Source organism: Anomalospiza imberbis, chromosome 15 (genome assembly GCF_031753505.1).
Source record: "Anomalospiza imberbis isolate Cuckoo-Finch-1a 21T00152 chromosome 15, ASM3175350v1, whole genome shotgun sequence".
In the NCBI taxonomy this organism is placed as follows: domain Eukaryota; kingdom Metazoa; phylum Chordata; class Aves; order Passeriformes; family Viduidae; genus Anomalospiza; species Anomalospiza imberbis.
The window spans coordinates 3,928,851-3,942,670 of NC_089695.1; the positions used below are offsets into that span (position 1 = coordinate 3,928,851).

The 13,820-nt window shown below is 40.0% G+C and overlaps 1 protein-coding gene across 2 annotated transcripts in view; it reads right to left on the bottom strand.

The window, feature by feature from the left end:
• The window catches only part of DOCK2 (dedicator of cytokinesis 2), a 157,772-nt gene that overhangs the window by 39,321 nt on the left and 104,631 nt on the right, over positions 1-13,820 (bottom strand). For both annotated transcript variants that reach the window (XR_011004276.1, XM_068205595.1), the window contains exon 30: positions 6,757-6,835. Coding sequence is in view for 1 of the 2 variants with exons in the window: in XM_068205595.1 (XP_068061696.1) it covers positions 6,757-6,835 (79 nt within the window). In the remaining variant the exon portion in view is untranslated. The remainder of the gene's footprint in view (positions 1-6,756; positions 6,836-13,820) is intronic.

Consider the following 13,820-nt stretch of genomic DNA (forward strand, 5'->3'; position numbering starts at 1 on the left):
AGGCTTATTCCCAAATTGTCTTTTATTTCATTTAACAGCTCCAAGTTCAGTGCCACCTTTGTCAGAGACACACCCCACAGACTCAATCTCCTTATTTGTAAAAAACTTTTCCTTTCATCCTCACAGTACCCCAAAATGGCTGAAAAAATGGGATCCTTTTCCTTTCAACAGCATATTCAAATTAAGGGCTCACAAGATTTTAAGCACCAAAACTAACTTTAAAACTCTACGGGACAAAGTAGTCTCTTTCTGAAGTAAAATAATATGGAAACAGATTTTAAAAATGCAAAAATAATTCTTATGAGACACGTTTTGTTTTCTCTTAACCCCCTAATAACACTCCAAGGTGTTTTAGACATCTGTCGAATTGGAAAAGGTGGAATTAATTTAGCAGGAATTGTCCAGCCATCTCACGAAGAAGAGATTATCCTAAAAAATCACCCAGAAGTAAAGGATGCAGCCTCCTCCTTCACAAACATCTGAAAACTGATATTTTCTGGTGGAAGGATCAAATATGAACTTCAAACTCTGTAATTTGATAATTTTCAAATGCAGAGTATGATATATAATATATAAAAATATAACACTTTAATATTTCCAGTATAGTAAATTCTAGCTGAATTTCCCAATGGTTTCATTCCCTAATAACCTTTGCTTTGTTTCTGCAGTGTCTGTCACACGTAGACTTTTACAGTGTGTATTTTTCCCCTGTGTATTTGTAATGCCCTGAGGGTTTTGATTTTGGGGTTTCTACAAGAAGATTTTAACATAAAAAAATAATAATCTGCACAATTCTGTTTGTGAATTATGTTTGTTGGAATACATTTCATTACTGCTGAGTTATTAATGGAGCACAGCTCATGCAAGAAGGGTAGGAAAACACAAAAATAAGCATTTTCTTTCAAATCAGACTGACATTAGATTTTGGACTATGCCTTTTATAATAGAATTCTGTGGCATTGGTGATTAATATATGAATTACAGTCACTCTAACAGCACAGATATAGGATTATAATCCTTTCTAATGCCCTATAAATGTAGTGCCAATGGAGGAAGGGAGGGAGGAGCAGGGATCAATAACGCTGCATTTCCAGATCAGTGGCTCTATAGCAGCTGTGTGAGCACAACAAAATGGTTTGGGTTTGGTCACCGTGCCCTGCCCCGAGGTGTCAGACACTGCCATCTCCAAGCAGGGACATTCCCGAAGGAATCCTGCTCAAAAGCCATGCAGGAATCCAGCGGCACCAAGGGTGGGATGGTCACAGGGCGGGTGCAGGGCTCCCTCCCTGCATGGAAACCCCTCCTGTGCAGAGCAAGACTCCAAACCAAAGGTGATGGAGCCAGGAGGTGACAGTGACAGCAGAATGAAAATATTCTGTCCTGGACAGAGGTAACACGATGACATCAACTGCCAACAGAAATAAAAATGTCCAGGAATCATCCTATTTACCACGGATGGCATCTTCTCAAGACAGCTGTTGAGGATACCATGAATGTGTTGCATAGGTACAGAAAATCACACAGTTTTTGTTACAATTAAACCAAAGACACCAGGGTGACCTTCAGGGAACAAGTTTACAAAAATATATTCCACAATTTTTAAGATTGTTGTTTCTTTGTTAAGTCTCTTTTGAAGAGCCTATCTCAACTCCTGCACCCTGAATCCAGAATTTACACCTCTTGATGGTGTAGCTGTTCTGCCCTGCAAAAGCCCAGCTGCAGAGCAGTGGTCTGGACATGGTATCCAATCTTCACATTTGAAATTGGCAAATCCCTAAAGAGCTGTTACTTGATACAAACCAGCAGAAATTCCAACATTGCAACATCTTTTAAGACTAGATGTTATGCCAGTGGTTGAATTTCCTTTGTCTTTACCAGGAGAAGCTGATAATGAGCCCTACACCACCAGCACTCCCTGCCTCCAAAGAAAAGGAAACATCAAAGGCAGCCCACAACAAATCCTTGTGCAACTGCATAACATGGTCCTGGCTGGGGGCACCGGTGGTGCTGACACTGCCTGATAGAGCTCTGCAATCAACCAAGAGAATCCTGGGGAATATTATCTTAAATAATATTGGGAGCAAACAAACAAATGATGGAAAAGAGAAAAATAAGCAATTTACAATCACACTGATCAGACTTTTTGTTGACATGCAATGCAACAAAGAAGTCAAATAAGCAAAACAACATTGATTGCCATGGTCTTCAGGGGAAAGTCTAACCTCAGACCTGCTTGCCTTTTTTTCCTGTATGCTATCAATGTATCTCCTTATATGCTCTCCATAGGGTCATCCTGAATTGTCTTAGGTTGGAAAGGGGTATGTATTCTATTTCATCTGTTAGAGGTAGAGCAGTTATCTTCTGCTCATGGGGCAGTTTTCTTTATCTCTCCCACAGCCAATCCTCCCTCCAGGAGATCTCTTCTGTTCATGGGCCATTAATTATTAATTATCTCCTGTTCATGGCCAGTGAGTGTCCCTGCATGGCTGAGAAAATTCCATCATCCCATGGGGAGATGCTCCGCCCAGGGGAGGAGCCAAGCATTCCTACCTGGATACAATCTGACCTTGGAACCCCACAGCAGCCTTTGCCCACTGCATTCCCAGAGGAGCAGCTTTCTTCCCCACTGCATTCCCAGAGGAAGCCCAGGCCCATCCCCACCAGCCCTGGAGCTTCAGAGGAAAACTCCACCCTTGTCCAGGACCCCTGCTCCAGCAGAAGCACAGCTGGCACTGCAGGAGGGCTGAGCCACCATGGGATGGGACTGCTGCCACCAGCCTGACCCACAGGCTGCCAGGGCCTGCTCTGACTCTGGCAGTGTTTGGTTTTGTTTGTACTATTGCATTTGTATTTTTAATGTTCCTAGTAAAGAACTGTTATTCCTATTCCCATATCTTTGCCTGAGAGCCCCTTAATTTCAAAATTAAAACAATTTGGAGGGAGGGGGTTTACATTTTCCATTTCAAGGGAGGCTCCTGCCTTCCTTAGCAGACACCTGTCTGTTCAAACCAAGACATGAATACAGAGCCTTAAGCTAGAATACTTTCTACAGATGCAAGTCTTCAGATTTTTCCTTGCAAGCTCTGAACATGTACCTGGAAGGACACCTGCCAGCTCAGCTGCTCCATGTGCCAAGGCAAGAGCTGCTAAACTGCTTCAGACAGGTCAACAGCTGAATTCATTCTTCAGAATCCTGGAGAGAGAAAATATTCCCTGCCCTTCTAGATAACCTGTTTCAATATTTAACATAACCTCTCTATATCTAACATAAATACAAGAAAATAACTTGTTTCAAATACAAGGACATGCATAGAATAGAAACTGCTAAATATTGAGGGTTTTTACCTATTCCAATAATTCCTACTGAAACTCCAGATTTCTGTGCATTAAATCCTCATGTTCCAGTTTATGTTCAGTACTGAAGAATGCAGAGTCATGCATTATGCAAGATTCTGTCCCTGTTTGTAGTGTAGGCACCATGAATATTGGGAGCTCTCCTTCACTCCTACTCCATGGTTTATTTTTGGTCAATCACTTAATGAAATTTCACTCTATTCTCTCCTATAAAATTATTTCCTTTGGAGCTAACAGCTTTGTTTTATCAGGACAACAGTAAATATTCCATAACAGAAGCCCTCCAGGCAGACCTGGTTTTGTTGTGCAAAGTTTTGCTGTGTGCTGACACTGGACACGACCTCTGAGTGCCACTGATGTACTGAATCCACCCCTCGTGCACTCTGTGTGCAAACCCAGAATAAAACCCAAACCAAGGAGAGCCACCCTCCACCCAGCAGACACAAACCCTCAGATATCAGATGATTTTTTTACCTCCAAGACCAAAGATCCCCAAGCCAAAGGCCCATTGTGGCCCTTGCTACCTGCCCCTGTGATGACAACCTCGGTGTCAGAGCTCTGGGGTTAGGGAAGTGCTCGCTGCCAAAATGGGAGGGTGGATCTGAGGGATGACTGTGCTAAGGCAGGAAATTTAACAGCCTTTCACTGCTGTGCTGGGCAGGGCTTTGGGATTTTTCTCTCTATCCAACAGCCTCAGCATTGAACCTATGGCTGTAAGGCAATGCTGCGCTCTAAACTGAAGGACTGGAGCCACCCTTGATCAGACAGAGCACATCCTTGCCCTAAATGGCCCTAAATGATAACACCTCTTTACCTTCTACCTGAATCACATAATAAATAAAAAAAGTAATTTACTTTGCAAATAAGAAAGAGACCAGGAACCTTTTTTTTTCTTCCATTTAACAAGCTCAACTAGAGTAGCAAAAATTTTCTTCTTGGCATCTCTCTAGAGTTAAACCACACTTCCTTAGATGCTCAACTGCTTCACAGTTGACTTGCTTTGTTTGTTTTGGTTGTCTACTATTTATTGCCATGCAACCACTCAGCCGAGTGAAAATCCTCAGATCTATTTCCCTGTGCTTTAAACAGCTTTTCAAATTTTTCTTTTAATTAAGACTTTGCTCCACCTCTTAATAATCTGATCTGAGAACACCATCCTGCAAACAGTAAAAATCATGCACTTGGTTACAAAGGTGTGGCATCTTTTTATTTTAAATAACACTCTGACTGCTTTGCATCTCCATTCTCCCCAGCCCACTCAGCTCCTCCTGCAGTGGGCTCAGGGACCTGCCCCAAACACACCTGAGGGTTGGGATGTGTGGGGCTGGAGATGGAGATTAAGAGCCCATGTGAGTATCAGGCTGCAGCTCTTAACAAACATGAAAGTTACACACTTCCAAATTTTCTCTCAAATCAAAATAGAAAAAGCAAGTTTCTTTGTCTCATTCTCATTTTTTAAATAGGAATGTAAATAAAAATAGAAATACAGCTACACAGTAGCTGTACTGTAAGGTGAACTATTTTATGAAGTACAGGAGTTTCTCATTTACTTTGAGTTAACCACTGCTCAGGTTTGCTAACAGCCAAGATATATTAATACAAAAAAAAAACAAAAAACCACAAACCAAAAACAATACTGTGGGAAATCAAATTTAAATTTATAATTAAGAATATTAGACAATGTGCTTTGCAGTATTCAAACCTTTTTTAGTCCAGTAGCAACTTTTTGCATAGGTATATTTAGGCAACTCTTAGAAGGTTTGCAGAGCTTTTTTTCATGAAAGAAAAGTAAGGTAACACCTTGATTTGTACTTTAAAGTCTCTTATGAAGACTATAAGGGAATTGCAATTCTTTACAGGGCACCACTTATTTATTGTAACATTGTTTACCTTACACAGGGCCTCCAGATATTTGACAAGTCATGAATAAAAGAGCATTAATGCATCCCCTTGAACTACAAGGTGCAGAATTGAACTACAACATCCCCTGGATGGTTGAGAACCCTTTGGAAGGCACAGAATTGCCACAGGAAAGAGCTGAAATGAAGGCTCCAGATCAAACTGCTGCTTTCATGTTTGAAAAAGGCAGTGTACACCTTAATAAAAGTTTGACAGATCCAGTCTTTATTGTCTGTGTGATTTGGGTATCCTGCAATGTGATGTCTTTCAGGCCTTTGTTGTCTGCTTTTAAAAATTACCGACACATCGTGCAGTAAAAAGTGATCAAGTGCTACAGGAACAATAGGTTATAAACTGCTTGTTAATAAACTGATAGAGCCTAGGACAGATTAGATCATAAATATGTCAAGGGCCTGAGAGTTCCCAACAGGGATATTTACTAAAAAATCTATTTTAAGGTCATTGGAAGAAACATCTTTCATTGTAATTCAAAATTTTTAATTAACATCATACATATATACATTTGTATAATCACACTTTTTGAAGGTAAAACATTTTTAATGAAATAAAGCAGGGAAAAGTTCTACATTTCCTGCTTGAGGCCACTGTAACTGAGTATGAATCTTTTACCTTTCTTTTCACTACTGTCTTTCAAACTCTTCCTGTGTAACCACTTATGTGGCTCCTCTGCAGCTATTTGGGACCAAGGGGTTTTGTTTTGAGGACCAAGAGACCAATTCCCAGGCAGCTTTTAGCACAAGTGAAATCATTTAAAACAGACTGAAATCTGTGGGATGAGCCATAAAATATAAAGCCCTGAACTTTATATAAAGGGTGAAACAGAATAACTTCACACACATTGATCAGGCAGCACTTCGTGACAAATCCTGAATCTAAAAGTATATTTACATTTTAATACCAATTTAATGAGTGTGAAAACGACAGATATTTTCACTTTCATTTAAAGGAAGACAAACATGGTAAAATGCATAATGAAACAGAATTATATTGAACAAACAAAAACCCAGCTAACCTTAATTAAAAATGATTGCAGAAAAACAAATAAAACAAATAGATGAAGATAGACTTGTCAGGGAAGACTACAAGTCAAAAATAATTTCTAAATGCCAAATACTCTAGGAATCAGCAAAGTTAAGCTCTTTCTGTCCTACAGCCACAGCACTGACATGGTAAAGGCTCCGCGTGTTACGTCTGAGAGTGACTTGCTGAATTCACTTGGCTAGCTAAGAAAAAAAGTTTTCTGCTTGCCAGTCCTGAGCAGAGTTACAGAAGAAAATACTCTGGTTGGGTGCCTTATCATAAATAATCAAAGCCCAGCTCTGATGTCACATGGAAGATGGTCCAATCCTGCCCCACCCAAATCCACAGCCCATCTGAAACTGTAAATATCAGTCTGACACTGACACGGGGCCACAGCCCCAGGAGGGGCTCTGGAGACATGCACATGCTGCTTTGGCTCAGCTAAAAACCCCAAATACTTACTTGAACTTCAAAATTCATGTTCTCCAAAAATTTCTGGTTCATTGTCTCTGCAAATTTGTTGATGGCTCTCAAGAAGACCCTAAAAAACCAAAAAAGCGAGTAAATGAATGTAACCTCTGGCAATCAATACCCACTGTGTGTGATACTGGTGGAAGCACATTTGGCACTGAGCACACTGAGAGCATCACACATGCACACAGCAGGTGACAATCTGGACAGTGGCACAGGATTTATGAAAAAAATTACACAATTTTTTACCCATTACAAAAATGACACAATTGTCAAAAAGGTTTCTGCACCTCTGCTGGAAAAGTCAGACAATAGAATTTTGTTTCCCCTGCTGCACACTCTGCTACATTCCTGAGAAAACAGAGCAATTCTTTCAAATCCAGTGTCACCTTCTGCCAAACTCAGGTCATTCACAAGGATGGCATCACCTCCTCTGGGGGTCTGACAGCTGAAACAGCTCCTGTGCTCACATCATTACTTGGGAGCTGCACTTCAAAATATAAAGTGCAGCTTTTCAGTTTTCTCACAGGTGGGGAGGGCAGGACAACACCTCTGCCCACCTTCCTCCCCAGGTGGATTATAAAAACATTCCAAACAGTGAAAATACACATTCAAAATACTATACAGTTACTTCTTCCAAGAATAAGACCATGAGCATTACCCCCCCAGGCTGAAAAGCAGCACCTATTTAAGCTCTTGATTAATGCAGCATGATTAAGTCATGTTTCTAAAGCTAATTTCTTTGTCTGACTTCCCAGCACGGGATATTCGTAAAACAAAAATCAATTGTATCTTTAAATATTTATAAAGTTTATTTTAATAATTCAGTTGTTTTCAAAATTGGAAATTGACTGAAAGTGATCATTTGCTTCTGCTTCATAGGTATTTTTTAAAGGCTATTAAGTGGAAATATTTCTATGGAAAACACTGTAAGGGCAAACAGAATGGTGAACACAAAGGAAAACCAATCCTAATTGTTCAAATATAATGATTGGCTTTCAACTAGATACTCCCAGTCAGGAAAAAAATCTAATAGTTACAACAGCCAGGTCCAGAAATCCCCACCATCTCAGTGATGAGCAACATCAGAGAAAGCAATAATTCAATAATTAGGATTATCAGCAAAAGATTAAGAAACCACAGGATATCCATATGTTACTGTCCAGGGAATGTTGTGTCCTTGTGCTATTTTGGTGTCCCATCTCAAAAGGATGAACAAATAGAAAAAGAGAGAGGAAACCATGCAAATAATTGTGACGCAGAAATGACCTTCAGTCGGGGACATGTGACAGAGGAGGGAGGTGACAGGATCCATAAAATCCAAAGTACTGTGGAGATGAGAGACTGTGTGCTCCCAGCTCCTCAGGGAAACACCAGAGAGCCCTGAACACAACCAGGGTGTGCATCCAAAATAAGGAAACCCAGGCTCTGTGTTAACTCTGCAGCTCATTGCTACAGGATGCTGCAAATGCCTGGATTCTATCCTGGCTCACAAGTGATCAGACACATCAAAGACTAAACTGAAGGGAATACAATTAAATGCCATTGGTCACTGGAGGCTGGTAGAACACAGCAAGAACAAGCTCTGCTGTTATGCTGCTCCCTTGGCAGCCCTCTAAGAGCCACTGGAGAAACAGAACAGTCAGGGAGAGGAGTTTTAGTCTCATTAAAAAAAAAAAAAAAAAAAACCAGAAAAAAAGAAAGATAAATCAGAAGGACTAAGTTCAGTTTCTTAATGAGGGAGGTGAAGCACGAGTTCAGCTTCTGGCAAGCTTACAAGAGGGAATCCCACCTAACCACTGAGCAACCACCCAAAAGAGCTCCCTGCTTCATTAGAGCAGTGACTGGCTGGAGTGAGATCCCCTGCTGGGGGTGAGGTTCTCCAGGAGGAAAACGTTCTTTGTGCAAACCTACAGAAGAATTTCTTTCCATCCATGTACCATTCCCCTGTACTGCTGATGGGATCATGGAAATTCAGTAACAATGCACCTTGTCACATCTTGCCAAGTGTTTTTTGTTAAGGTGACCAGAGGGACGCTGCAGGAGCTGTGGCAGGGGGAGGTGGCAGATGTCTGGTGGTGCTGTGTCACTCCCAGCATCACTCCACACACTCAGCTGAGCTTCCCCCCCACTGTCCAGGGCATCCTCTGATCCCATCTTCCAGCACTGGCTCAGCTAATCTTGCCAACTGAATTAAGGGGTTGATTTGTGAGAAGCCAAGTGGCATCAAATCTCCTCCAGTTCAAGAAACCAGATGTTGCTCAGTGCTGCCCTTGCAGGCTGTCACTGCTCTGTGACACTCACAGGGCTGCCCTGTGCTCCCAGTGCCACTTCCCAGGCTCTGCCACCTTTATGTGATCATCTCCTAAATGTGATTCCTGCTGGAAGCTGTCCCACACTGCCCACAAGCAAATAAACACATTCTTCCCTAAAGCTCCACTCACATGGGGACATTTATCTCCTCCAAGCTGCCTGATACTTGACACAAACAGTTTGAGATGCTGCAAAAAAGGGGATTCTAGAAGAGTGATTTATTTTAGGCAGCACAAAACCCCACAGAGCTTGGCAGAATCAAGACAGGTTATTCTGTTTCATCATCATCATTATTCTTCTTCTGAACAGGAGTTTTAGGTCAAGGCCTTGTCAGTGTTCAGTTTTCTGCATTGCTTTAGACCCTTGGATTGACAAAGTTTATTTCTTGCCAACTCACATAAGCAAGTTCTTGAGCTCCAGCTGCTCAGGGAGAGCATTTCCCTTCACTCAGGGTTTTTGGCTGGAGCAGGAGGGGGGGGTCTTCCATTTCTGAGGCTTTCATAACTCCCAAATTTTGTGTATTTCCACACTGCTCCAACATCATGGTGAAACACATCACCTAAATATCCATTTAGGCAGACTCTGGTATAATCTGGCGCTAATCACTTCACTTGCAATAAAAAAAATCCCACACTTTTCAGTACTTTACTCTTTAAACAGAAATATAACGCAAGACAGAGTGGAAATAATCATACCTTAAACACACATGAAGTATTTTAGTGGAAATCTATTTCCTAATATGGACATATTAATAGAAAATAAATATAAATAATAATATAATAAACATTTTTGTGAAGAGCTTTTTTAGGTTTTACTTTTAGCCATATAGAAAAACCTCAAGGACGCCTGAGAAATACTGAGGTATTCAATGTCCCGTAGAAATAATGGAAAATATTAAAAATATTTACAGGTTTCCATACAATATAATTATACGTAAGCTGTCTTCTGTAAATATCCCTTTCACAAATATTTTTATCTGACAGACTGGAAGGACACATTTTCAGGGAGCATGCAATATTTCCAGGCTGTCAATTTCCAAATATTTTCATTCATTTGTGTTTTGCCTAAAGGGTGTATCTATTCCTGTCACTGGGAGTCACTTAGGCAGTAGGTTTGAATATTATTCCAGCCTCCTGCCAATGCCTCAATGATTTCACTGTCCTGCCTCAGTCTCCACTTCCACCAAAAAGGGGCGTTAATTAAATAGCCACAAGTATGAAAATACACAGGTACTTGTAAAATAGTGTGAGGTTCTGGTGAAAAAAAAAGAGAAAATATAATTTTAAACACTATTTTTTAAAGACATAAATTAAACGGTCACATTTTCAATTAATTTTAATGAAACAATAAATTTTCTACAGTCACAACAGAATTAATTTCTCATCAATTTAAATAATTGTGACCTAAAATTGCTGAAATTTTTTTTACCCACAATAACTTCAATGATATTTCCTGAGTTTATGAGGATTGATGCTTCTAATGTACAGCTCATATAAAACTCTTGGGCCTGAAGATTTATGGAAGATCTTCAAAGTCCAAAGTCTCTGGGCTAAATCTGGGAATAAATCGCAGGGTTTTGGCTTAGGACAGCAACAAAATTGTCATGGTTCAACTGCTCCTGTTTCCTCTCTCTCTCTGAATTTCCTGCTGCTTCTGCTTTACTTTATTGTATTGTCAGAAACATTTGTTAAAACTTTTGGCTGGAAAGAGAGCCCAAAGAATAGAAACCTGTGCAGCTGTACTCAGTTTCACACACAGATTTCTGTTCTAAACAGGGGAGAACAGTACCTGGAGTAACACAAAGAAATAACTTAAGACAGAAAAAACTGAAAATTCACATCACCCTAAGAAAAAAATTTGATTTCAAGCTGATTCTCCCTCAAAATAAAACAGAGGGATTGAGATGGAGCAAGTGAAGAATTCTGTATTCATAAACAACATATTAATCAAAATAGGATTTCAAGGCTATTCCTCGGAAGATGATGATTTTGTCTAACAGTAAAATAGGTCTAAATGTTGTCCTTGCTTTTGAAGTGTAAATAGGTAATAAACCCAAAATTCAGATCTGCAACTTCAAGTTATTTTTAGCAAGCTAGTTAGAATTGTTACATCAGCTTTTTGCAACATAAAACAAAGAGAGGATTTAATAAAACAAACAAACAACACCCCCTAAACCCCCCAAACAAACAAAACCTTAAATTCACATTGACTTAGGTGGCTTTGCAAAATCTGGCCTTTTTCTGCACCTTGTTCCAAACAAAGAACACTTGTGGGTCCACAATGTGATTCTGGGAAAGGTGCATAAATCAGATCCAGCACTATGAACATTTCCACAATAATGAACAGCCCTTTCCTCAGACTCTTCGGGTGAATTCTTTAAAGCAGTGCCCAACTGCAGTGAGATGCTCTTCAATGTCTTTTCAGGTTCACATGACTCTAAAGTCTGGGAGTTCACTGCTTCAGCTCTGAGCTGAGTAACCCAGATACTGAGGGGAAGGCTGAGTGAATTCACTCAGGAATTTATGAGCATCAGCTCCAGCTCCTGCTTGCTGTGGCTCCTCATGCTGAGGTAATGACAGGTGCAAAGAATGAATCAAGTATGAGCTTCTAGTGGATAATCAGACACAGAAAAATAAAGTTTCAAAGAGCCTATTTCCTGTGTTGTGAAAATTTATTCAAAGAAACCATTAAAATGATGGCATATATGGTTTTTTTAAAGTCACATCTAAAAGCCAGTGAAGGCATGGATAGTTTTTATAATTCAGAACTTCCCACAAACCCGAAGTGCTGTTCCTTCAGAGAGTTTGGTCCATAATTCAAGCCAGAAGGAGTTACACAAAGTTCAGTGTTTTTAACCCCCAAATCACTCAGCATTTTCATCAGTGAATCCTCTACTTGAACAGATGAGGAATATGAGGGAAGTTCTTGCAAACCCTGGAGGATGTACTGACTATTATTTTTAAAGATCTTTCCCGAGTTTAGATAGAAAAATGTTTGGTCATTATGCCGATTCTATGAGATGTGAAGCACGGAATAGCAGGGACAAAATAATACTCATCCATAATTTATCTCAACTTCTTAGAGTCAGCCTCATAAAATGTTTGCAGAAGACACCTGATGGGTATTGTAAGATAAGGCAAACACCAGGGAAAAGCAGCTGAAGTCAAATGATTCTCCCGTGGGCTTCTGTCACCTTTTCTCTTCCTTGTTGTGTGCAGAACATGCAGAAGAAGGCACATTACAGAATGAGAAGATTCAAAGTGTGGGTCAGACCCAAACCCCAATGCTGCTCATTGTCAAGACTGGAACAGTGAATGGCAGCTATAAACTAATGCTGGAAGGTACAAAATACACAGGAGAGACCAGACAAGCAATCAGTGTGACAGGAGAGACTAAACCACACAGGTACTGCAGGTGAAATAACGAAAATCCCCACAAAGCACAGCAGGAATGATCTCCTAATAACATGGCAATCGTTGATTTAGAAATAAAGGGTAATGCAAGATGGGAAGAATATTAAAAACTTGTGGCTACACGAAACCTAATTATGAAGAGCACAATAATGGCAACATTTGGGAAGAAATCTACTTCCATGGTAACTGGAAAAATATGGCCAGTGGCTCAAAAAAGGAGAATAATTTCATCATATTTCTCCCCTGTGTCAACTCAGCTTTGCTACGGACTGAAGAATAATTTCTTGAACCATTCATATTGAATTCTAATGATAGAGCAACTGCCATATTCCTAAATTCTTTTCCAATGTACACCCAGAGTATAACTATATAACATGGTCAGAAAGCAACAGCTTCAAAATGGCTGTGCCCCAGCTCCTGTCTCAGTTATAATATTGGGGCTTGTCTCAATTATACATTGTGGTTTTCCTTATTAGCATTATTTGAAAATGTGCATTAAACAGCTATTCCAGCACCCAGAATACTGCATGCTGTAATGTGTCAGTTGCTCTGCCAGCAGCACAACGAACTCCCAGAGGAAGTCAGGAATGTGCAGTGGTTTTGTGCCAGAAAAGCCAAGTTTCCATGTGAGACCCTTCAACAGGCCCTTTGTATGTGGCTTTTCCTTCAGCATCTACCCAAAACATGCTTTAAACACTGTGTAGCTCTCATTTAGGAGCCAAAATGCATTTTCAAGTCTGCATATTAGGTGTACATTTTATGCCAGACTCCTGAAAATGGGCTTTAAGGAACTTCATGGCTTGAAAATGAAGTGTACAAGGAGCTGCCAGAATGGGCTTTAAGTAAATCAGCTTGAGAAGTTTCAGTACTTCATTACTTTCACTAATTTTGCTTATATTGTGACTTTCTTCTCACTTCTGTCTCCTTTGCTTGTCTGTGCATTCCAGACAATTTTTTGCATAGTAGAAATATTCTGAATTAATGAAAAATTAACAATCACACGCTGTCTTCAGTGCTAACCAAGGATGGGAATCAGACACAAAGCTGAAACCCTGCTCTTAAAGATGAATGTAATGTCTTAACATGGTTGTGTCAGGATGTCACACAGTAATTAACTCCCACAGCCTTCACTTTTGAAAGAAGTTTGAATTGATATGGCAAAATTACTTCTTAGTTCTTCCACTGATTTTCTTTGCATTGAACCAGCAGACTATGAATTTTAAAAGTGATGATTATGCAGCAAATATATAATACACCAGCAGGGTTATTTTGTGATGCTTCTGGTTAAAAAAAAAAAGAAAATTAACTGTTCCAAATAATGTTAAATGC